This window comes from Crinia signifera, chromosome 9, assembly GCF_055691185.1.
Source record: "Crinia signifera chromosome 9, ASM5569118v1, whole genome shotgun sequence".
NCBI classification, from domain to species: Eukaryota; Metazoa; Chordata; class Amphibia; order Anura; family Myobatrachidae; genus Crinia; species Crinia signifera.
In genome coordinates this window covers 48429107-48453305 of record NC_139225.1, presented here as the reverse complement: position 1 = coordinate 48453305, position 24199 = coordinate 48429107, and the positions used below count along the sequence as shown (strand labels likewise).

General features: G+C 47.0%; 1 protein-coding gene across 1 annotated transcript in view; it reads right to left on the bottom strand.

Annotated features, from left to right (window-relative positions):
- BTK (Bruton tyrosine kinase) overlaps positions 1 to 24199 on the bottom strand; it is a 180160-nt gene that overhangs the window by 11495 nt on the left and 144466 nt on the right. The window contains exons 15-18 of the mRNA XM_083159033.1: positions 10208 to 10424; positions 9881 to 9945; positions 8114 to 8232; positions 5413 to 5570 (exon numbers count right to left, since the gene is read on the bottom strand). Coding sequence (XP_083015159.1) covers positions 5413 to 5570; positions 8114 to 8232; positions 9881 to 9945; positions 10208 to 10424 — 559 coding nt within the window. The remainder of the gene's footprint in view (positions 1 to 5412; positions 5571 to 8113; positions 8233 to 9880; positions 9946 to 10207; positions 10425 to 24199) is intronic.

Sequence of the window (24199 nt, the reverse complement as noted above, 5' to 3'; positions counted from 1 at the left end):
TGGACGCAGCGGAGTCCAAATTCCCTTGCGGGAATCCCTGGTGAAAACCGCCACCCAGTTAGACTCCGCGCCTCTGGTCGGGAGTTTCGCCAAACTCCGAGAGGACTTTTCTTATGCGAAGGCAATATATCAGACCAGCCACACTCTCTCCGCCACACGCATCTGTATCGGAGCAAGCACCCACAGGGGATCCACAACAACCCGTTGTGACAATTTATATATGACTCCAGTATTGCTGCATAAATTCAGCCCAGCTAATTCTAATCTTTGTTGGCGAGGTTGTGGATATGTGGGCTCCCTATTCCACATATTCTGGGAATGCCTATATGTCTCCAATTTCTGGACTGCAGTCTTTGTACTAATCTCAACAGTTTTAAAAATCCCTATTTCTCCGACTCCAAAATTGGCTATTTTTCACCTATCTAACAGTCTGTCTAGTAATGAAAGATATATCGTAGGCCATATCTTGATCGCATCCAAAACCTTGATTGCACAGTATTGGCGTTCCACCCGAATCCCAACCATCCCCCAAATCGAACAAGCTGTTCAAAGCCACTATGAATATGAAACCGCTGGAGTGCGCTACTCTCCCTCGACCTCCAATCCACTAATTAAGTGGCTTGATTGGTCTGAGTACTGGACCACTAGAACATAATTCATACCCAAAGGTTACTGTAATGGCCTCTGTTTCAATACATAGCTTAGCCTCTCTATTCTACATAGAGCTTTCAGAGCGCCTTCTGATTGACCTTGATAGTAATGTTGAACTATAAATGTATATATATATATATATAAATATATGTACGTACATTAATGTATCAATGTGTGTTCTTCCTTTATTTGTCTCCCCCCCCCTATTTTATTTTTCCTTCTGTACCCTATTATTTGTTCAGTAACGTAAAAACTTAATAAAAACTGATGTTTAAAAAAAAAAAAAAAAAGTGTTTCATACTAATTGTGGTCACGTCATTTAATAGCAATATTATACTATTGTTTTTTTCTTTTCTCTTTTTGGGTTCATCCCACATGAGAATAAGGGTGCATCACCAATAGCGCTGTGGAAATGATCCAAACCTCTTGTGGTATTGTATTACATGAAGAACAGTGTTACAACATTCAGCCCTGCCAATAGCATTGAGGGTGGGGTTTGCTGGTACTAATAACCAGGACCAAGCTTGTCGGAAGGGCCCAGCACTGGCCCATGTCCACCACCACACATCCTTCTTCCCTGTCCTGTCCTATATGTTCTCTTTACTGAGAAAGTTTGAACATTCACAACAGTCCCTGCCCCCAGTGGAGCTTACACTCTAATTTCTCTACCAAATGTACACGCACACACATTCTAGGGTTAGTTTGTTGGTAGCCATTTAACCTGTTAGTATATTTTTGTAGGAGCTGATTGGCTGGTTGTTTATCACTCTCAACTTTATTTCTCTTTGAAGCTTGATACATCTGGCCCTTTGTTAACAGCAGCCTCTCTCAGGGCCGGATTTAAGTAACAGGCAACCCATAGGCACAACATTGTGCCCCCCCTTGTACCTGCTGATGTAGCCATCACAGTCACAGGTCTGGAAGAGGCGCCCTGTCCTCTCCTCCTCCCCAGTGCTGGAGATGTTGCTGCTGCCACTGTAACTGGTGCTCCAGTCACTTCCACAGCTGCTGCCATAGTGCTGCTGGGATATGGAGCAGCAGCCCCCTGCATTTCGCGGACCCCCTGCGACCCCCCCTCCCGCATTTCATGGACCCCCCACAACCCACCCTCCTGTGATTTGTTTCCCCCCCATGACCCCCCTCCCCGATTTGCAGACTCCCCCGTGACCCCCCCCCACCCACGTTTCACTGACCCCCGAAAAAAAGGGGGGATGCTGTGCCGCCCCCAGCAGGTGCCGCCCATAGGCACATGCCTCACTAGTGGGAAATATGTCCCTCCCAGGGCTTAAAGTGGTCATGCAGAGGTGCGGGAACTCATTTCTCTATGCCACCTAATTACCCTCCTCCCCTCCCTCCATTAGGCAGAGACAGGACCAGTGGTAGGGTATTTGGCATCCCAGTGCAAACTAGAATGCTTTTCTGTGAGAATTACTGTGCAAGGCCAATGTGGAGGTTAAAATGTTCCACCTCACCATTAGAGGTTCATATTAGTTCCACCTGTTCCCCCCAATTTAACCCCTGGTCCCTGCTCTCTGTCACCGCAGCCCAGCACATGCAGCTGTGTGCTAGGCTTCAGTAGGTATAGTGAGGCAGCAACAACAATCAATCTCCTGTACAGGTGTGTGTTGGCAGGGGAGACGGCAATCAAGACAGTGGATTCTAAAGTTGGGTACACACTAAATGAGATTTTAAACAATATGCACAATAACTATATAGTTAACAAGGTACTTGTTTCCTAGAACGGCCACAATCGGGGGTAATCGTGTACCTTAACTTAAGGTACACGATTACCCCCGATGGACCCGATTTCCTTTGAAATCAGGTCCATTTTGCCGGCAAAGGCAAAATCGGGTGCATCTCGTCGGTCGGGTGCATTAACATGGCACGCAACGCGACCGACGCGATGCACCCGATTTTGCCATAGGGTTCAATGTTAAAATATTTTTAACATTGTAATCGTGGAAAAAAATGGGAAATGGGCCAATATGGCCCATTTCTCATTGTATATTTCCCCCCCATTGTGAACGTCACCCCACGATTGACGCCAACCCGAGGCGTGGCGAGCGGCGGCGGTACGCGTCCTCCGACCTTTTCATACCCCTACTATCCACGTCGGCGTGGAGTTGAGAATATAAAGTGTGGTGAGAGCAGCGAGCCACCGAGCCCGAAGCATGGCGAGTGCAGCGAGCCCCGCAAGGGGACGCGTATACCTTTGAAGTTATACGCGTCCCCGCGCGGGGCTCGCTGCGCTCGCCACGCTTCGGGCTCGGTGGCTCGCTGCGCTCACCACACTTTATATTCTCAACTCCACGCCGACGTGGATAGTAGGGGTATGAAAAGGTCGGAGGACGCGTACCGCCGCCCCTCACGGGCTCTCTGCGCTCGCCAGGCTTCGGGTTGGTGTCAATCGTGGGGTGCCGTTGAGGGGGTTAAAATTGGGGTCTGGGGAGACTTTTACATTGAATCCAATGTAAAATAGGGTCCCAGGGACCCTATTCACATTTCAATCAATATAAAAATCGGGACCATCGCGTCGGTCTCATCGCATGCGATTTGGTCGCATGCGATGCGATCGATGCGATGCGACCGACCCGATCAACATCAGTGTGGCCGTTCTAGGAAACAAGTACCGTTAACAATATTTTTGTGCATACCATATAGTGTGTACGCACTATGGGCCTGATTCAGACTTCATTGCAAATGCAAAATCTTCCTGAAATGGACAAAACTACGTGCACTGCAGGTGGGGCAAATGTAACATGCAGAGATACATGTGGGTGGGTTATTTTGTTTCTGTGCAGGGTAAATTCCGGCTGCTTTATTTTTACAGATTTAATATTACAGTTTAAACACACCACACCCAAATCTAATTCTCTCTGCACATCTTACATTTGCCCCACCTGCATTGCACATGGTTTTGTCCATTTGAGAAAAATGTAGCATTTGCAATAAACTCTGAATCAGGCCCTATATCGTTAGTGATGCGCTCCTGCAGGTCGATACCGACCCCTTTGTTGTCTGTACATGCAGTAAAATTCTGACCATATTGTCAACAACAGCATGCTCCTCGATGTGGCCAATGAACAATATGTTAAATTGTTGTGTATACATCATATCATCTTCTTAGGGTGAACAGACAGTTCAAGGGAAATTGTTGACAATATTGCATCATTTGTGGTGTGGTCTAATGTGTACTCATCTTAAGGTCTATAATAATAGAGACAACTTTCAAATACAAATGTTAACATTTTCACTAATTTACTTGAAATGTGCTGTTGCCAAAATTCTAATATCATTTGCAAGGCATGAATTTGCCTTGTAAATGATTGCCACTTAAAAAATCTGGGATCAGTCCAGGGCCGGCGCCACCACTAGGCCACTGGAGGGCGGTAATGAGCAGCATAAAAAATAGCATCAGCAGCACCAGCAAAGCTCCGAGTCCCGCCAAGGAGAGCAGGAAGAAAGGCGCTGGGAGCACTGGTGAGTGGGACGAACTTCCCCTGGAGCCCGTCCCCGTGCTGGTCATAGTCACCATCCGTCCCTCCCCCACCGCATCTCCCGCCACCAACTCCCATCCCCCTTCCATAAGCCAGCACCTATTTCTGTGTCACTGTCTCTATAGTATAGAGCCACCCCCACCTCGCCTGCCCGCACATGGGGCTCTAGCACGCAGCCTACAGACAGGGGCACCCCAGAAGAAGCCACGATACGGGTAATTACCTGGCCGACTGTCCTGGCCGGGTGTCCTGTCTGCTCAGCCAGGACCTTGCAGGAGAGCAGCAGCTGGTAACGGCTCCTGCAGTCAGACTGCGCTGCGGACGTAATGTCCTGGTCCCCCGGCATAATCAGGTATGCAGTGCAGGAAAAGGAAGCCGGGGGAAGGGGGAATAAGCCGTTGCCCGCCGCTCCAGAGGAGGTGGGTGAGGAGGGGGTGCGGTAGTCACCGTCCATCACTGTCCGCCCCCCACCGCCTCATCTCCTGCCACCAACTCCCGTTCCCCCTTTTAAACGAAGCAGCGGTGGCCGCATGATGCCCCCCCCCCGGAGCGCATGGGCGCCCCAGACCCCCCCCCCCACCTGGGGCGCTCCGTGACTGGCACCGGCCCTGGATCAGTCTTTTTGCAGCACCTCTTGCAAACTTGGAGCCTATTACATATGTCCCATGCTGTGTAGCCTCAAACAGTACAAAATTGTGTTCGGAATATGTTGCTACAAAGGGAAATGTCTCAATTTTTGGGTAAGCTAATCTAATTAAGGGTTTTCATGATACAAACAATAACCACCATATCTGACTTGCAACCCTGAAACTTATAGCAGTAGTCCTGAACAGCGGTTCTCAAGGCACACCAACAGTCAAGGTTTTATGGATGTCCAGGCTTAGGAACTGGTGTCTTAATTTGTAACTCAGTCAGCTTGATTATACCATCTGTGAATAAGCAGGGATAGCCATAAACATGGACCGTTGATGTGCCTTGAGGACCGCGGTTGAGGACCACTGATTTATAGGACAGTTCATTAGAACTTTTCTGTTCATTAATTGTCCTTTTTAGCACTAACTTGTTGCATTTATTTGGTACGCTTCTGGTTTGTTTGTTCTTGTCTCTAATATTGTTTAAGTTGCATTGTATAATAAAACAAAATTATCATTTTCTAGCCATTCACATAAACAAATATTATTTTCTATTTTCAGGGATCATGGGAAGAAATTACTCAGTTCCAGTCTTTTTCCATTATGAATGTAGCCATGTGATTCAGACTTACCTCTTCCCAACAGCTAAGCATCACACTGTACACCTTTTCTGACGCTTTTTGAGGTTTGTACAGACGGACTCCCCTCGTTATCTCATTCACAATTTCACTATTATTGAATCTTTCATATGGGATTTTTCCAAATGTGAACACTTCCCACATCAGGACACCTAATGGATAAAAGGTATTATACAAAAACTTAAAAGCCCATTAATCCTTTAAAATAACCAGTGTATGGTCAGTAAATATAAGTTATTTAATTTTTACCACTGTAGAAATGGTGGGAAATGGAGTGACTGATGCTTGGAAAAACAAATTATGCTTTTTGAACTATAGTTATGCCTACTGAATAAGGTGCAGCAGGAAGGAGGACTGAATACATTCTAGGCTGAGGATGAGGTATACTACCTGGTTCCATTTACGTAGTAGTTGAGGTTGAAAAAAGACTGTAGTCCATCACGTTCAACCTATGATCTCCAGCAGTGAAATGGCCCGGATGAGGTTACTGCCTATCTGTTATAAACTAAAATCCTTGACGACCCAAAATGACTTTCCAATTTATTACTGATCCACTATAGTTCATTATGATTGATGGTTATAACTATACTTTTTTCTGCAAAAAATGTGCCTAACCCTTTTTGAAACATATCAGTCGAGTCTGACTTCACAACCTTCTCTGGCAGAGTATTCCCTATTGTATGTGCCCTTACTGTAAATAAACCCTTCCTTCACTCCAGTTTATTTAAGTTGCTCTGCAGAGAGGCGACATCCTGATCTGATGTCATTACCTTACACAGTTTAGTGTCATCTGCAAAAATTGACACTTTGCTCACTAGTACATCGCTTATGCTATTAATAAATATATTAAAAAGAAGTGGCCCCAGCACCGAACCTTGAGGTACTGTACACCACGTTGAACTTTACCCCAATTATTAATTGTTACATTTACCAAAACTCTCTGTTCCCTATTCTTCAGCTAATTGTTGACCCAAGCCCAAATGTTGCTTTCTAGACCCAGCTCCCATATTTTCTATATCAACCTCATGTTAAGCACTGTATCAAAGGCCTCAGCAAAATCTACTGCATTGTCCTGGTATAAGTTCCACACACGTTCTCATAGATGCTAATTGAGTTAGTTTGACATGACCTATCCCTCACATCCACGCTGGTTCTTCCCACTAATATTCTTATTGCACACTAAGGGGGTTATTGTGGTTGGTGCGGTGGGACCGTACGCGGTAGGATCAGGCTTTTTTTTCATCTGCGCATGCGTAGCCTTTCCAGAAGCCAGCCTATTAATTTTTCTCTGGTATATTGCTGACCAGTGAAAGATACAGTATGAGTCTTTGATGCCTTTGCCATTGCAACATATTCATATTCAATATTTAAACTTTCAGAATTTTGACAAACAAAATGTTGACAGCAGAATTTTAATGTGTTGTAAAGGTCAACAATTCAGGATCTCGTTGTGTTCACAATGTCAACATTGTAAATGTCAGTGATAACAATATTGGCAAATGCTACTGTTGATGTCAACATGCAGACATGCTGAATATTGACATTATGGTGTGAACATAATGAATGTTGACTTCTACATGTTGACATTTCTGCTTAAAGTTATGCTATAAGTTTCATTGGCTATTTAAAAAACAAAAAAGTTTAACAATGCTTAGTCCATTTTTGTTTGCATTTATGTGAGGCCAAAATATGCACTAAACATTGGGGATGTTTGTACAGTACATTTACATATGGAAAAACAATAATTCTTTATTTTTAATTAAAGCTTCAGTCGAAAAAAGTTTTTGCACATTGTTTCAGGGCCGTCTTTCCCATTGGGCTTAATGGGCAGTTGCCCTGGGGCCCAAGGATAGTAGGGGCCCACCCCAATGGAGAAGACGGCACTGTCCTGGGGAAAGGCAGCGGGCATTGTGTGGCAGGGATCCAGGCAGCGGCGGGTGGAGGGGGGCAGGGGCATGTGGAGGGGATCCGTGCAGCGGCGTGTGGAGAGGTTCCGGGCAGCGGCGGGTGGAGGGGTCCATCCAATAAGCGGCGACTCAGACCTTGCTGTAGTGCTGTTTGACACTGGACGGGAAGCGCTGCTGATTTTGAAAAGACTGGCCAGACGCTGATTGGCCGGATGCTCAGCCAATCAGCGTCCGGCTTTCCAAAATCTGCAGCACTTCCCACCAGGCGGCAAACAGCACTACATCAAGGTCTGAGTCACCGCTTACTGGATGGACCCCTCCACCCGCCGCTGCCCGGACCCCTCCATCCGCCGCTGCCTGGATTCCCTCCACCTGCCGCTGCCCGGATCGCCGCCACCCTCCGCTGCTGCACATAGGTGGGTGGAGGGGGGTTGTGAGGGGAGGGGGGGGCCCTCAAATTATTTTGCCCAGGGGGCCATTATATTGTTAAGATGGCCCTGCATTGTTTACAGTACTTTTTGTTCTGGAAGTGTTCCATGTAAAGACAAATCACATTTAGATATGAGTGTTATCTAATTAAATCAACTTTTTGTTGAATTATTAGAAAAAAATGACCCGTACTACAATTTCAAAGGATGTTAGAATTCTTTGCCCGTGATAAATGCCTTAAAACGTTTTCAGTAAAGTCCTCTGTGAGGTCTAACTTTGTAAGAATTTATTGTTCATTGAGTAATATTCTTATATCAGTGGCAGGAAGCATTAAGCATAGTAATAGAAATGACACTTACCAAATGCCCAGACATCTGATTTACTGCTGAACTTGCTATACAGAAGAACTTCAGGTGGAGACCAGCGTACGGGGAACTTTGAGCCCAGGGAGCTAGTATATTCATCGTCCATAACATACCTATTACCAAGATGGGAGCATTGCACATATTGTTTGTACTGTTTCATTGTAACATGTACACCCTACTATGAGCCTGATTCAGATGCAGTCGGACTCATAGCCATTCATGCATCTTTTGCTGCATTCACAGTTGCAACCTTATGCTAATGCTGCTACAAAGCCCTTCCCTGGTGTTTTTTTTGTGTATTGTGCATTACCTGCCTTTGTGTCTTTAGATGCACCATCTATCGCACCATTGATATGGTGCACTTTTTCGATTTTGAGTATGCCTCCTATGTGAGCGGCTATGTGTATCTGTACATAATCAATTTGAGTAACACAAATAAAACTATTGAATGATTACACCTCAGGCACTACTAATAAATAGCAAATGAGTCTGTCCAGTCTAATTGCAAATGTCAGAAAAACGCAGATTGTGATTGTCGGACATCTGTGGATGCATGCATGCACCAGTGTGTGTGCGGACAAGGTTCCTGGCTGCTCCAGGGGAACATAGTCGGCCTGCACCTGACTATGCAAGCCGTGCGGCCTTGCCATGTGCTAGGCTCCCAGGAGTTTGCTGCTTTGCAAAAAATTTTTACCAAATCTCTCACTTTCTAATTCTCTCACCCTTCTACATTTCACCCTCAATCTTTCTCAAATGGACAAAACAATGGGCAAACGCAACATGCAGAAATATTTAGATTTGGGTGGGGTTGTGCTAAAACAGAAATCTAAATTGCAGTGTTAAAATAAAGCAGCCAGTATCTACCCTGCACAGAAACAAAATACCTCACCCAAATGTAACTCTTTTTGGACATGTTACATTTGTCCCACCTGCAATGCAAATGGTTATGTCCATTTGAGAAAGATTTAGTATTTGCAATCAAGTCTGAATCAGGCCCTATGTTCGCTCCTAGCCAAGAAGCAAAGTAGTGAGTTTAAATCGAGAGGCTCCAGATACAACTCAGTTGCTATTTATTAGAAGCCCCTGAGGTGTAATCATTCCTTAGTTTTATTTGAATACATTTGGTGACTGGGCACAACCTGATAACATTGCATTGTTGTGCTAGTTTGTGCCATTGCACATTCCACTGTCCTATATATACTTTTCAGTGACACGCCTGTGACACTCCCATAGAATGAAAAATCGTCATGTGTCTTTTAGCTAACCCTGTTACCTTCCAATCACTATCCAGGTATATGTACTTACATTTCTGCTAAGATCTATCTAGATTTGTACTGCAGCATACCTCCCAACTGTCACGATTTTAGAGGGACAGTCCCGATTTTCGGGTCCTGTCCCGCTGTCCCACCCGCGGCAGGCATTGTCCCGCTGCGGGGGGTGGCAGTTGGGAGACCCCCAATCTAGTAGAATAGACGCTGTGCGCATGCGCACAGCGTCTATTCTCGTATGAAAATGAGGTTGCGGCTAATTAGCATAAGCCGCGCCCTCATTTGCATACGCCCCGCCCCCTTTTCGGGCAGAAGTTGGGAGGTATGCTGCAACTTTGTATGAACAAAATCAGAACATAAACGCAAAGTGTCTCAGACACATGCGCAGGCGGAAAAGGTTGCTTCACTGCGCCTAACATCGCTGCTGCAAACTACTCTGAATTAGGCCCTATCAGAGTATATGATGATGTAGTATGTTGAGCTTTTGTCATACCTTGAAAGGCCGAAATCTGAAACCTTTACTTTCCCTTCTTCAGTAACCAAACAGTTCCTGGCAGCCTATAAGACATAAAGTGAAATGATGCATGTAAACTATGTTGTTCGGTGATGTTACCGGGACCCGTCATTGGCTATATAGCCAAAATTGACCTGTATGTTCAAGAGATGGAGGAGTTGTTAACTATGCGCGCTCCTGCAATGATATTAAGTGAACACATTTGAGAGTATTTCTAAAAGAAAAGATACCGCTTACAATGACTCAACTGTGCGATATGGGGCTGTTTATGGGGTTGTAATAAGGTTCAACTTAAAAATTTCTTACCAGATCACGGTGTAGAAATTGCTGTGACTCAAGATAATGCATGGCAGCACATACATCGCTACACATGGACAGCAGTTCTTCCTTGTTCACACGTGTGCGGATTTCTTTCAGGTAGGAGAGAAGGCAGCCATTGGAGAGAAACTCGGTAATTATGAAAATTGGACGCTTTTTTGTGCAGACTCCATATAACTGGACCAGATTTTCATGGGATAGCTTCCTGAGGAGGAAAAAGAGAACAGTGTAGTATGGAGGTTCCCAAACAGTCCATAGGCACCCTAAAAGGCAAGGTTTTATGTCATTCCAGGCAGTACTTGTGTAGTTTCACAGGGGCAGCCTATGCTACGTTTGAAGCTACGTTTTCATTGTAGCCCAATGGCTGCCTTACTTGTGTAGTTGCATGGTGGCAGTCTAAGCTACGTTGTCAGCGTAGCCCAACGGCTGCCTAGCGTAGTCAGTGTAGTGACTCTGCGGCAGCCCTGCATAGTCAGCGTAGTGTCCCGGTCAGGCAGCTAGCCACCGTACTGTCCCCGAGAGCTGCAGCTCTGTCCCCGGCATCCCTGGCAAGCCTAGTGAGCGGCCCTCACAAATCGCCGGCGCCTGCATGATCCCCTCTCCGCTGGCAGACGCCTGCAGAGAGGGGATCATGCGGGCTCCGGCAGAGAGACGCTCCATCTGTCTGAGATGTAGGAGCGTCTGAGAAGCTTGAGCATCTCAAACGCTGAGCGTCTCAGTAAGTATTGCGGCAAACCCTGCCAACAGGGTTAGGGGTTCGGTAGCGCGTGCGTGGCGAGCGCAGTCAGCCCTGCAAGGGGACGCGTTACGCATCCTCCCGACTTGTTCATACCCCCACTATCCACGTCGGCGTGGAGTTGATATTATAAAGTGTAGCGAGCGCAGCGAGCCCAAAGCATGGCGAGCACAGTGAGCCCTGTGAGGGGCCACGGATTACTTTACATGTATTCCGCCTCCGCTCGCCACACTTTATAAAATCAAGTCCATGCCGAGGTGGATAGTGGGGGTATGAACAATTTGGGAGGACACGTAATGCGTGCGCTCGCCACGCTTCGGGCTGGTGTGGATAGTGGGAGTGTTTAAAGAAAACATTCACACCTGCCATATCATACATCTGAGACAGTAATGACGACATGTGTTAACTGGTAACTGGATTTTAGTGAACTAAAAAAAAAGAAAAAAAACTTAACAAAGTAAAATAATATCAAATAAAAAGACAAAGAAAATAACAAAACAGTTATTCTTCAGTTTCTGCATTCACAGTAACTGCAGCTGAATTTGAAGCAGCTGTGTCTGCATTTGTGTCGGCCGGTGGGAGCAGAATTAGGGCATATAGAATCCGCTGAAAAGCGTTTTCTGCGCCAAGAGTTTTGCGTCAAAATTCCTGAAGATATGAGTCCAGATTTTGGCGCGCAGTGCCCCTTTGCCTTTTGTTCCGCTACTTGCAAGATCCCACAGCCGTTCAATGTTTTGGTTATGAACCCCAGTCTCTGCCTGCTCAAGCTGTTCAGTGTTGTATGCACGCCAGCAATCAGAATATATAGTGGTACCCGGTTCTATATACTTGTTGGTGGACATCAGGGTGCTGGCTTCACGTTTGTGCACAGGCATTACAAAACACTCACGTTGTCTTGGGATATGCCTCCAAACAACCATTGTTGAGGCAGGACGCGTCCAACATGACTTTTTCTCTGGACAAAGAGACTTTCGTCCACCTCCACTATTTTGGGGCTGTGACATTAAATCCACTGTGCAGGCCTCCCACATAAGGTTATTATACAACATGGTGGTTTTCTTTGAAATTAAGAGATGACGCTCACAAAATGTGATAATTGTTAGCTCCTCCGCCCAACAAAACACGAAGCGTAGAAGCGTCATAAGAGACTAACCTTCTTGCCACAGCTCCTTGACATTCAGTCTCATTGGATGCCCATTTGCACATGTCTTTGTCTCTGGGAGAAAGTGGTAACGCTGTAAAAAATTCACAGACTCCTCCTTCTGCGGCAGGTTAAAGATGGTTAATTTGTCGGCAGCCATAACTGACACAATGTACTGCTGACTGACTACGATAACAGCGTACCGCTGACTGACTACGCTGGCCACGGGAACACTACGCTGGCTCTGACAGGGATGCTGGCTACACTAAGCGGCCGCGGGAACACTACGCTACTTCTGACAGGGACGCTGACTACGCTAACCATGCTAAGCGGCCGTGGGAACACTATGCTACTTCTGACTGACTACGTTGATTCTGACAGGGACACTACGCTGATGATGTAACTGCCGCAGTGAAACTACACAAGTACTTTCCATGCTTTGATTTAACCATCTGTGCAGAGCCATGTATATACTTAAATCTTGGAATTTAAGGGTACCTTGAGGACTTTATTTGGGAACCTCTTGTCTAGTGTAAGTTTTGGAACTGGATCGCCAGCCTTAGCATTAATGAGGTGCGCTACATCTGTAAGTCACTGTTTAGACACCTAAATCCTAGTCACTCCTCATCAATTACCTCCCCAATCCAGATCAGAGGTAGTCCTGCAAGTCATGTCACTGGCATGACTGACTCCTCTTCTTTCCAGGATACCTCCGGAGGATCTGGTGGCGACCGACGGGGAGCTTCCGAGGGCTGGTGGGGGCTGCCGATTCTATTGACAGCCCCCGCAAGCATGAGAGGGGCTCCATCTGTAGATTCCACTTCACTGGGCAGTTGAAGACGGCTTCCTCAGCGGCTTCCTCAGTTGGAATCCGGGAGGAAGCCGCTGAGTTGCTACACAGGCAGAGAAACTCATTTTATGAGCCCTAGCTGGATCCCGCTGATTGATAGCAGCACTGCCATATACAGAGACATTGGGCGGTTCTCCATATTGCTGTGGCAACAGATTCATCCATGTTCATATCCGAAGCGCACCTCTGGTAAAGGGAGGACTGTCACCTGGTTACTGCCCATATTGGAAACATCCCAGGAAAATTATCTCACAAAAAGAGCAACTGGAGAATATTAATTTATGCGGGACTGGTAACTATAAATCATTGCCTCAATGAAATCATATATTTTGTTGCAGAAGCAGCTGGATAAAGTGAAGGAAGAGCTACAGCATGGCGATTCCGCAAAGAATGTAGGTCTTGCAGATGAAGCCCTTCATTAATTTTGCTAGGATATGAGGGTGGCCAGTCTATTACAGTCAAAGCATTACATTTTGGCCACTGTGCTCGATCCTCGGTTTAAAGCCTATGTTGTGTCTCTGTTTCCAGCGGACACAAGTCTACAGAGGTGCAAAGACCTGCTGGTCAGGAGATTGTCATCTGAAGCAGAACGTGACACAGCAACAGCACCTCCTTCATTTTCTCCCACAACTGTGGCTGTGAGGAAACAACTCAGTTTTCCTACAAGACCCGCTGGCAGTGATGCAGGGCAGGCAGGAGTGAGTTTGGACATCTGGTCTGGATTGCAGGACCTGTCAACAATTGCTGACATGTCTACTGTCACTGCACACGATGCTGTCCCCATTGAAAAAATGGTGGAGGATTACTTTGGTGACGGTATCCAAGTAAACATGTCAGGCAGCCTGTACCTGTACTGGCAGGAAAAAAAATGCAATTTGGAGGCCCCTGTACAAACTGGCTCTATTTTACCTGAGTTGTCCCCCCTCCAGTGTCTACTCCGAAAGAGTTTTTAGTGCAGAGGGGAACCTGGTCAGTGAGCAGCGAAGGAGGTTATTCATCAAAATTAATTATCAATTATTCAAGGAAGACCAGCAATTGCCTCCAGAGACTAAACAGGTACCTGTAATGGTGGATTCCAGCAGGGACAAATAGATAATCTGTGAGAATGAGGATGTACGTACTGAAGGGGGTGAGGAATCAGAGGCTGAGGATGAAGAGGAGAGACGATTTGCTTTTTTTTTTTTTTTGTAGGTGCACTGGTGGGTTTGGGGGGGTTTCACTCGCACAGGACTCTAGAGATATAGTTATTTATATGAGGATGGCCCCCTGTGGAGTATGAATGGTAAGTGTAATCACTGTTGATGTTGCAGGGGTGTGCTACCATAGACAAAAAATTGGAATATAGAAAGAGACAGAGTTTGGTTTGTCACAGTGTGGTGCACTATGCAGAAAAAGTTGTGGAGACTTAGAGGTTTTTTGTCTAAAGTCAGCAATTTATATTCAGGAAACTGCACTCAATGAGTACTCGAGTCCTACAAGATCCAGTACATTTGTCTTGGCCAAATTTATTGTTTATTGTTGACATCATATGCCGATAATTCTCTTTGGAGGACACACCTTATTGTCAATTGACCTAAGGGTCACCCTACTATACTGTAGATCGTTGGATAATTATTGTGAGAAATCCTCCTATGTACATCATGTATCTGATTCATTGTCTAATTGTCTCCCCTGATGAAGTCTTTATAAAGACGAAACGTGTAGGGTTAGAATGTTCATCTGGATATGAATGATCAGACGTGTACCATGAGCTTTTAAGAAGAATTTTAATAAAAATACAAATTGTAATACATTCAGTTGTATCGATTTGTTCACGTTTTATCAGCGCTCTCTAAATACCCCATTTTTACCCTTACTTTGTCTCCCAATAACAGGGGGGATTTATAGAGTAGCTGCTTGTACAATCTGGGGCGCACTTGGGGTCATTCTTCGTATATATATATATATATATATGTATGTTTGTGTATATGTGTATGTATGTATATATATATATATATATATATATATATCCCTGTCCCTATTATCCCTGTCCCTATGTCCCTGCTGCCACTCTCCCTGACACTGCTGACCTTCTCCCCACTCCCTTTCTCTGTCACTATGGGGGGTATTTAATCCTGGGTTCCCACTGTAGGAACCCTACCCCCTTTTTGGTCCACTCGTCAGTTTATCGGCAGGCGGAATTCAAATTCCATCTGTCGAGCAGCAAAAAGAGTGCATGGTTTGTTGAGATCTGGCCCGTGAACTTGACAATCCACGTACATTTTTGGCAAAATAGACCCGACTGGTTTTAAAGGCGGGTACGTTCTGTGGAGCTGCCACTTCAATGCTGCCAGAAACTGCTGACAATGCTGTCAATGCCACCGCTATTTCCCTTATCAGAAATAGCGGCGTGGATTGAATACCCCCCTATGTCCCTCCTGTCCCTCTCTTGGTCCCTGCAGTCCCTGGTGTATCTCTCTGTATGTCCCTGCTGTATCTCTCCTTGGCCTACTTCTCCCTGTCATTATGTCCCTGCTGTCCCTCTCTCGGTCCCTGCTGTCCCTGTCCCTGCTGTCACTCTCTCTGACCCTGCTGTCTCTTTCTCCGCCCTGACCGCAGCCTCCTCAAGACTGTCATTTCAGCTGACCTCAGCCTCCTGTGCATCACCGCCACTGCCAACCACTGCCACTGACCATAGCCTCCTCTGCACAAATGTTGCCACCAACCATGGTCTTCTCTGCTGGGCCTAAGGTAAGTGCTTACTTTCTCTCTCACACTTGTGTGCCCCTGTCACCCTCTCTGTCGTCACTCTCTCTGCCCCTGCTGTCATTCTCCATGTTGTCTCTCCCTCTGTCACTCTCCCTATCTATCTGTCTCTGCTGTCACTGACTCTCTCTGACCCTGCTGGCACTCGCACTCTCTGTCCCTGCCGTCCCTACCTGTCCCTGCCATCCCTCCCTGTCCTTGCCATCCCTCACTCGCCCTGTCCCTGCCGTCTCTGACTCTCCCTGTCCCTGCCATCCCTCACTCTCCCTGTCCCTGCTATCCCTCACTCTGCCCGTTTCTCTGTCACCCTCTCTCTGTCCCTGCTGTTCACTGTCCACTTGCTCAATCTGTACCTGCTGTTCCTCTGCTGTTCCTGTCCCTCTCTCTATACATATGTCCCTGTCCATCTCTCCTCTATCACTATGTCCCTGCTCTCTCTCTCTCTGCGTCCATGAATTTTGGATCATAATGTGAATTTTGGCTCATTCCATGAGAGTTATGCATATTTTGTATCATTCCATGTGGCATCATGTTGAATTTTGGCTTTTTTTGTGTGTGGCATTATGTGAATTTTGCCTCATTCAGTGTGGCATAATGAGAATTTTGGTTTATTCCGTGTGGCAAACTGTGTAAGGGGCACTAGAACTAGATAGAATAGTGATCCTACTATTGTGGAGTATGAGAGGGTACATGGTGTGGCACATTAAACCTAAGTACACACCCCCATTTCTGGAGCGCACGTTCCTTAGGCACGCGCGCAGAGAAAAGGCTTAACTTCTCCATGCCCCACTTCAAAATTTCCACTTCAACCACTGTGTGTGTGTGTATATATATATATATATATATATATATATATATATATATATATATATATATATATATATATGTGTGTATTCATAACAGTAAGTCAGCTCCAAATCAGGTATGGGGAGGGGGGCACCAACATGTATCTTGCCTCCGGGCAACTTAGGTGAACTTACGCCACTGTGTACATTCCTTCTAGACTCAAGACAAAAATACTTTGTAGTTTGTACGCACAGTGCATACCACTGTATGCACCATTCCCAACATATAAGAAGAGGTAGAGGCACCACTATTGTGTATTCCCTGTACCTGAACATGCTAAGAAGATGAGCTCACTGTGCACTTGTGAGAGCAAAGCACAGGCCTCGGAAGAATAACCCTGTGTCCCACTCGTACTGGTCATGTAGTGGGTGCATCCACTACAGTGGAGATAGTCCCACCACTACTGTAAATGTTAACATATATTTTAATTATTATTCTTTTTTTTTACACTGCACTGCAGGTGGGGCTAATGTAACATGTGCAAGGGTAAATTTAGTAAGGTGGGAGTTCTATTGAAGAATGGGATGTTGCCCATCGCAATCAGATTCATCACTCACTTGTGTAGTACCTACTAGAAGATAGATAGAATTTGATTAGATGCTAGGGGCAACATTCCATCCTCAATAGAACGTTCATCTTAGTAAATGTACCCTTTAGATATGGGTGTGGTGTGTTCAAACTAGAGATGTGCAGACTCGGATTCCAGAGATCCGAGCCCCCACGAACGTCATCATTCCGAGCCAGGTTCCGAGCAGCGCTCGGAGATTCCCGCCTGACTCGGGTCTGTCCGCGTGGTCAGAACGTCATCTCCTGGCGCCGGATTTCGCGAGGCTTTAAAAGCGGCTGCTGCGCCCGCCATCTTCACTCCAGTCTAGTAGTGGGTTGGGAGTAGGGAGGCCAATCCCAGGATCGGGATCGGCGGGATCCCGGGATTTAGGCCTAAAATTGGCAGGATTTGAATCCCGGGATTGAAGCTTTCAATCCCGGGATTTCGGGATTAGTATCCCAGTGCTAAATGTACTTTTTTTTCCAAAGCCGGGCAGCGCTGAGCACTTTAGAATGGCTCAGATGCTGCCCGGCTGTCTGCTGCGTACCCCCCGGTGGCTGATTGGTCCGCTCCGCTGTCAGTGTCATGACGGCGCCCAGGCTGCGCAGCGTGACTCCTGACATCACGCTACGCTGCGAAGCCCGTCCACCGCCATGCCTGTCAGTGCACTTCAGCACAAGCACAGTCGCTCAGCCGCCCGCCCGGCCGCTGCATGGATGGACGGACGGACATCGCTCCTGCTGCTGCCTGTCACCATACCTCTGTAAGTGACAGTGCAGGGCAGGGGGATGGGGAAGAGTGGCGGGCGGGCAGGCGGGGCGAATAAGAGGGCATTTATATTCATATTTGGGGGGGGGCGGGTCATTTTTTTTTTTATTAGGGAGGCCAATCCCGGGATTCCCGGGATCCCGGGATTGAGCATTTTTCAATCCCGAATCCCGGGATTGAAAAAATGCCCCGGGATTGGCCTCCCTAGTTGGGAGAGGGTGTGTTGGTGCTGCTGCTGGGGCTTAAACTTGAACTTGACCTTGAACGCAATATTTTTTATTCGCTGGGGCTGTCTCTCAGTGCTGCTGTGTAGTCTAACTGTGTACTTGTAGTACTACTGTCTCCTCTGTGCGGTCTACCTCTGGTGTGCTGTGCTGTAAGTATTTTATTCACAGGGGCTGTCTCCCTCAGTGCTGCTGTGTACTCTGTTCTCCTCTCTGCTTAGGGTGGGCTCTCCCTAGCAAGGAGGACAGTCTAAAGGCCCATACACACTTGACGATTTTCAGCCGAAAATCGCTCAAAACAGCAGTTTTGAGCGATTTTCGGCTCAAAATCGCCTAGTGTGTATGACCCAGAGATTGCCCACTAGCGATGATGCGCGCTCCCGCATCATCGCTAGGAAAGTGGTTCATCTGCTGGTTTTACCAGCAGATGAGGCGATGATGGATGGTTTTTCATCCATCATCGCCATGTGTGTACGCCTGCCGGGCTGAAAGATTAACCACTTTCAGCCCGGCGGACCGCCCCGCTGCCCCCCCCGCCCCCCCGCCTGTCATACTCACGGCTCCCTGCGCTCTCCCTCTGGCCGCCCGGCTGCTGCTGCTGCTGCTCCCCGGCCAGGTGAAACACCCGGCTGGCCCCGCCCCCTCCCTGCACAACACGGAGCAGACAGCACAGAAGTGCTGTCTGCCCAGCTCAACCACCAATGTTTAGATATTTCTACCCACTGCCACCAATGTATTTAAATGCAGCAAATATTATTATTAATATTATAATATATATATATATATATATATATATATATATAATATATTATATTATAATATATATATATATATATATATATATAGAACGTGGAGACGAACCGGCACTCTAGTATCCAAAAAGTAAATTGCCCCGGGTGCCGACGAAAAGGAATGGAATATGGTGAAGGATAGACGCGTCACTCCAGGGGTCTTTTTCAGGATTTTTATAGCAAATGAATAAAGCAGTTACATGTCAAAGTCAACGTTTCGATACTCAGGGGTATCGTTGTCAAGACAGCATGTAACAGGTAATAGACATCAAGGTAAATGCCCGCACGGCGGCGGGACCAGGCATATATACCATAAAAGACATACTCACTGACTCCATGTGATGCGGACCGGCCACCGGGTGCAGCGCGCACACCTCCTGTCACTGAGGCAGGAGCGCGCACCACTGACGTCACCCCGCCTGCTGCATAGCAACGCAGCCAGGACGGGTGAGCGTCCCCAGCAACCAATCAGCATCCCCATAGCCAGGACTAACACATGAATGAACACAGCGTGTGAATATACAATGACCAGTGCGGGGGATCAGATGCGATGCGATGCGTGGGGATAGCACGGGGGCCGGCTCGCAGTCTATTGGCAAACGAGATAGGAAGTAAAGTCAGAGCAGGCTGTAGAAATAAAGTCAACTCAGGCTGATGATGCCCAGGTGTTAGACGTCCATATAGAGGATCCAGTTCATGTCGGCGATGGAGTCAATGTCGACCAATCAGTGGTCTTCCAGGTGCTGGGAGCAGTGGTACACACACTAGACGATCCACAAGGTGGTGTGATTTACGGTGCTGCTGACAGCAGGGCGGGTGGGTAGCGCTGCAAGTGCGGCTGGAATGATAGTAGCGGGCGAACGGGTAGCACCGCCGGCACTACTGGACTGTTACAGGGTGCACCAGATGTGTGGACCCGCTGGTGGGACGGTAGAGCGGACATGGCTCTAGGGACATAGTGTCTCGATGGGGCAATGTCAATGAATCAAGTTAGAGGGCGACATACGTGCCGACTTAGCTAGGGCAATATATTCAGAAAAATAAGCTCCAGTTCAATCTGTCATTTAAACCAAATGGTTTGACAGTGTTGAGCTTATGGATCCATTTAGCCTCTAGTTTTAGTAAGAGGCCATCCCTGTCGCCACCTCTAGACAGCACAGGTACGTGGTCGATGAGAATAAACTTGATGTCAGCCACAGTATGTCCTGCTTCCAAACAGTGACGGGCCACTGGTTGGTCTGCTTTTTTAGATGAAATGGCATTGTTAATGGCGGACCGGTGAAGTGCCATTCGTTCCCTGATGGTTCTTATGGTTTTGCCGACGTAGTGTTGTCGACACGGGCAAAAGAGCAGGTAGATCACATGGGTAGTGAGACAGGTCAAGACATGGTTGATGCGGAAAAGCTGATCATGATGGGGATGCTGAAAGGTCTTACATACTACCAAGTTGCGGCAGGTAGTGCATTTGAGGCATCGGTAGCAGCCAGGGGATTTATGGAGGAAGTGGACTTTGGGAGCTGTGGTTTCGAAGCCGGTGATGTCGGCATGCATCACCTTGTCCTTAATGTTTTTGCCACGGGTGTAGCAGGCCATGGGGCGAATTCTGCTGAAGCACGGTAATGATCGATCAGATTTCACAATGGGCCACAGGGCTGTGGTGGCACGTTGAACCACTGGGCTTGCAGTGGTGTAGCGCTGCTTCCAAGGCAGAACATCCTTTTGAGTACGCGGAGTGGGTTGTAGTAAATTTGCGCGTGGTATATTTAATACTTCCATTTGGGTATCTTTGAGGGTTTTAAGGTTATACCCTCGCTGAACAAATCGGGAGACAATCATATTGGTGCTTTGTAGTGCCGCTTCTGGTGTGCTTGATATGCGGGCCGCCCGCATAAGCTGTGATTTCGGAAGTCCACGTTTAAGGCCTCGGGGGTGATGGCTGGATGCCAGTAACAGTGTATTGCGATCTGTAGCTTTACTGTAAACCTCAGTGACAATTTTATTTGCACATAGGCTGACTTTGACGTCCAGGAAGCTGATGGATTGGGGCTGTACATTTATGGTGTATTTGATGGGGGACGGACTCGAATTGATGGTGGAGATGTGTTGAGTGAGGACATCTGTGGGGCCTGTCCACATGAGGAACAGATCATCTATAAATCTGACATACATCAAGATGTGCTGGCTGATGTGTTGGTTGTTCAAGAATTTGTCCTTTTCCTCAGAAAACATAAAAATGTTTGCCAGGCTCGGTGCCACCGGGCTGCCCATGGCACACCCGCTCTTCTGCTGATAAAAGCAGCCATCGAAGAAAAAGTAGTTTCTTTCCAAAGTCAGAGTGAGTAGTTGGGTGAATAGTGCTTGATCAATGTCATCGATATTGTTTGTCCTTAAAAAGGAAGCTACCGCTGCCACCCCTAGTTGCTGTGGGATGGACGTGTAAAGGCTGCTGACGTCCAATGTGACTAATACAGTATTAGCTGGTACTGTATCAAATTGTTGAAGCCTTAGTAGGAACGCTGTGGTGTCCTTAATGAATGTCGGTTGTGATTGGATATGAGGTTGAAGAATGACATCGAGAAGTTTGGAGATAGGTTGATACAGGGAGTTGTTGGCAGAGATGATGGGGCGTCCGGGGGGATTGGTGAGGTTCTTATGTATTTTCGGTACCGTGTAGATGAGAGGGATGACAGGGTGATGTTGTTGGAGGGATATACTGAGTTTGGAGTCGATGGATTTGTTTAAAGCCGCTTCATGCAAGATGGTGTCCAGCTCGAGTTTATAAGCTGCCGTCGGGTCTCCTGTCAATTTGACATAGGTGTGGGTGTCAGCCAGCTGCGAGTACACCTCTGACTTGTAGTCAGACAGGTTCTGTACCACAATTGCACCCCCTTTGTCAGCAGGTCGAATGGTGATATGGCGATAAGCGGCCAGTTGTTTAAGTGCCAGATGTTCGGCTTTGGAAAGATTATAATGGGCTTTGGGTGCAGCGGCATTATATTTGATAACAGATTCGTCAACCAGGCGGGTGAACGTGGGTACCGACTTGTTGGTCGACATGGGATCAAATGTTGACTTGGTACGGGATCGAATAAATTTCTGAACTGAGTTAGGTTCAAGGTTGGTGTCGGCATGGTGCTGGAAGTGTTCTTTAAGGCGTAGGTTGCGGGCGAAGCGGTGCTTGTCTATCTCCCATTGTAAATCATTGTGTGGATTTGTGGGGATGAACGATAAACCTTTATTAAGTACTGATATTTCAGCAGGGGAAAGGTGGTGATTAGAAAGGTTATAAATCAGCTCCTCATGAGAGCCCTCAGCTCTCTGGATCCTTTGGTTTTGGCCGGAGCGACGGGTGGTAGTCCTCTGCCTCGTCTGGTTTGGGTATTTGGTACATCTAAAGGGACATCACTGGCTGCTGAGGGGTCGTCTGAGTCTCTAATATGAAAGTCACTGTCGGAGTTAGATGTGTGCACTTCTCTGGTTTGGCGTTCGCGGCGGCGGCGGTATTGTTGTTGGCCGCCTCTGGTGTAGTTGGGAGCCCGGTTATCTCCGCCCATGAGCCAACGGTAGATCCGGTTGTCCTCATAGTCACGGGTAACAATTTCAAATTTGTTTGCTTTGAACTTCAAGAGGTCTTTTTTGTAGTTGTCGATTTTGGTGGTAAGTTGTTGTGCCCATTATGCCTGGTCCCGCCGCCGTGCGGGCATTTACCTTGATGTCTATTACCTGTTACATGCTGTCTTGACAACGATACCCCTGAGTATCGAAACGTTGACTTTGACATGTAACTGCTTTATTCATTTGCTATAAAAATCCTGAAAAAGATCCCTGGAGTGACGCGTCTATCCTTCACCATATTCCATTCCTTTTCGTCGGCACCCGGGGCAATTTACTTTTTGGATACTAGAGTGCCGGTTCGTCTCCACGTTCTGTACACCGGTCTTTTGACCACCCGGAACAAGGCACCTGTCAGAATTATTCCTGACTTCTACCCGCTGGACACCATGAATACCAGCTCTACTGAAGGCTGTCGCCCTATGCCCTCCACCAAGGGTGTGCTACACAGCATCAACGACACCGAGGCGCAACGGATCCTATTCGATGAATCTGAGGATACCCTCACGGTCGACACTTCTCCTGACGACATCGCTCATCAATTACTACAATTGAAAAAGCGTGAGATTGATTATTTTCTGCACGGATCTTCATTGTCCAAATACTTTCGACAACAACTAATCCCTAGAGGCTTTAGGGTGAGAAATACCCCTACTATCGGACGTTTCAACCCAGACTTTTGTGTGAAATGGATTGGGGTTCTTAATAAATGTAGCAATGATCTCATGCTCCTCGTTATTGAGGAATCATCAAGAGAACTAGAATTGGTACGCCAGAAAATAAGCTCCCTGGAAACGACTTATGACATCCCCCTCATGAGAACCTCCAACCCCGAATGGGCACAACAACTTACCACCAAAATCGACAACTACAAAAAAGACCTCTTGAAGTTCAAAGCAAACAAATTTGAAATTGTTACCCGTGACTATGAGGACAACCGGGTCTACCGTTGGCTCATGGGCGGAGATAACCGGGCTCCCAACTACACCAGAGGCGGCCAACAACAATACCGCCGCCGCCGCGAACGCCAAACCAGAGAAGTGCACACATCTAACTCCGACAGTGACTTTCATATTAGAGACTCAGACGACCCCTCAGCAGCCAGTGATGTCCCTTTAGACGTACCAAATACCCAAACCAGACGAGGCAGAGGACTACCACCCGTCGCTCCGGCCAAAACCAAAGGATCCAGAGAGCTGAGGGCTCTCATGAGGAGCTGATTTATAACCTTTCTAATCACCACCTTTCCCCTGCTGAAATATCAGTACTTAATAAAGGTTTATCGTTCATCCCCACAAATCCACACAATGATTTACAATGGGAGATAGACAAGCACCGCTTCGCCCGCAACCTACGCCTTAAAGAACACTTCCAGCACCATGCCGACACCAACCTTGAACCTAACTCAGTTCAGAAATTTATTCGATCCCGTACCAAGTCAACATTTGATCCCATGTCGACCAACAAGTCGGTACCCACGTTCACCCGCCTGGTTGACGAATCTGTTATCAAATATAATGCCGCTGCACCCAAAGCCCATTATAATCTTTCCAAAGCCGAACATCTGGCACTTAAACAACTGGCCGCTTATCGCCATATCACCATTCGACCTGCTGACAAAGGGGGTGCAATTGTGGTACAGAACCTGTCTGACTACAAGTCAGAGGTGTACTCGCAGCTGGCTGACACCCACACCTATGTCAAATTGACAGGAGACCCG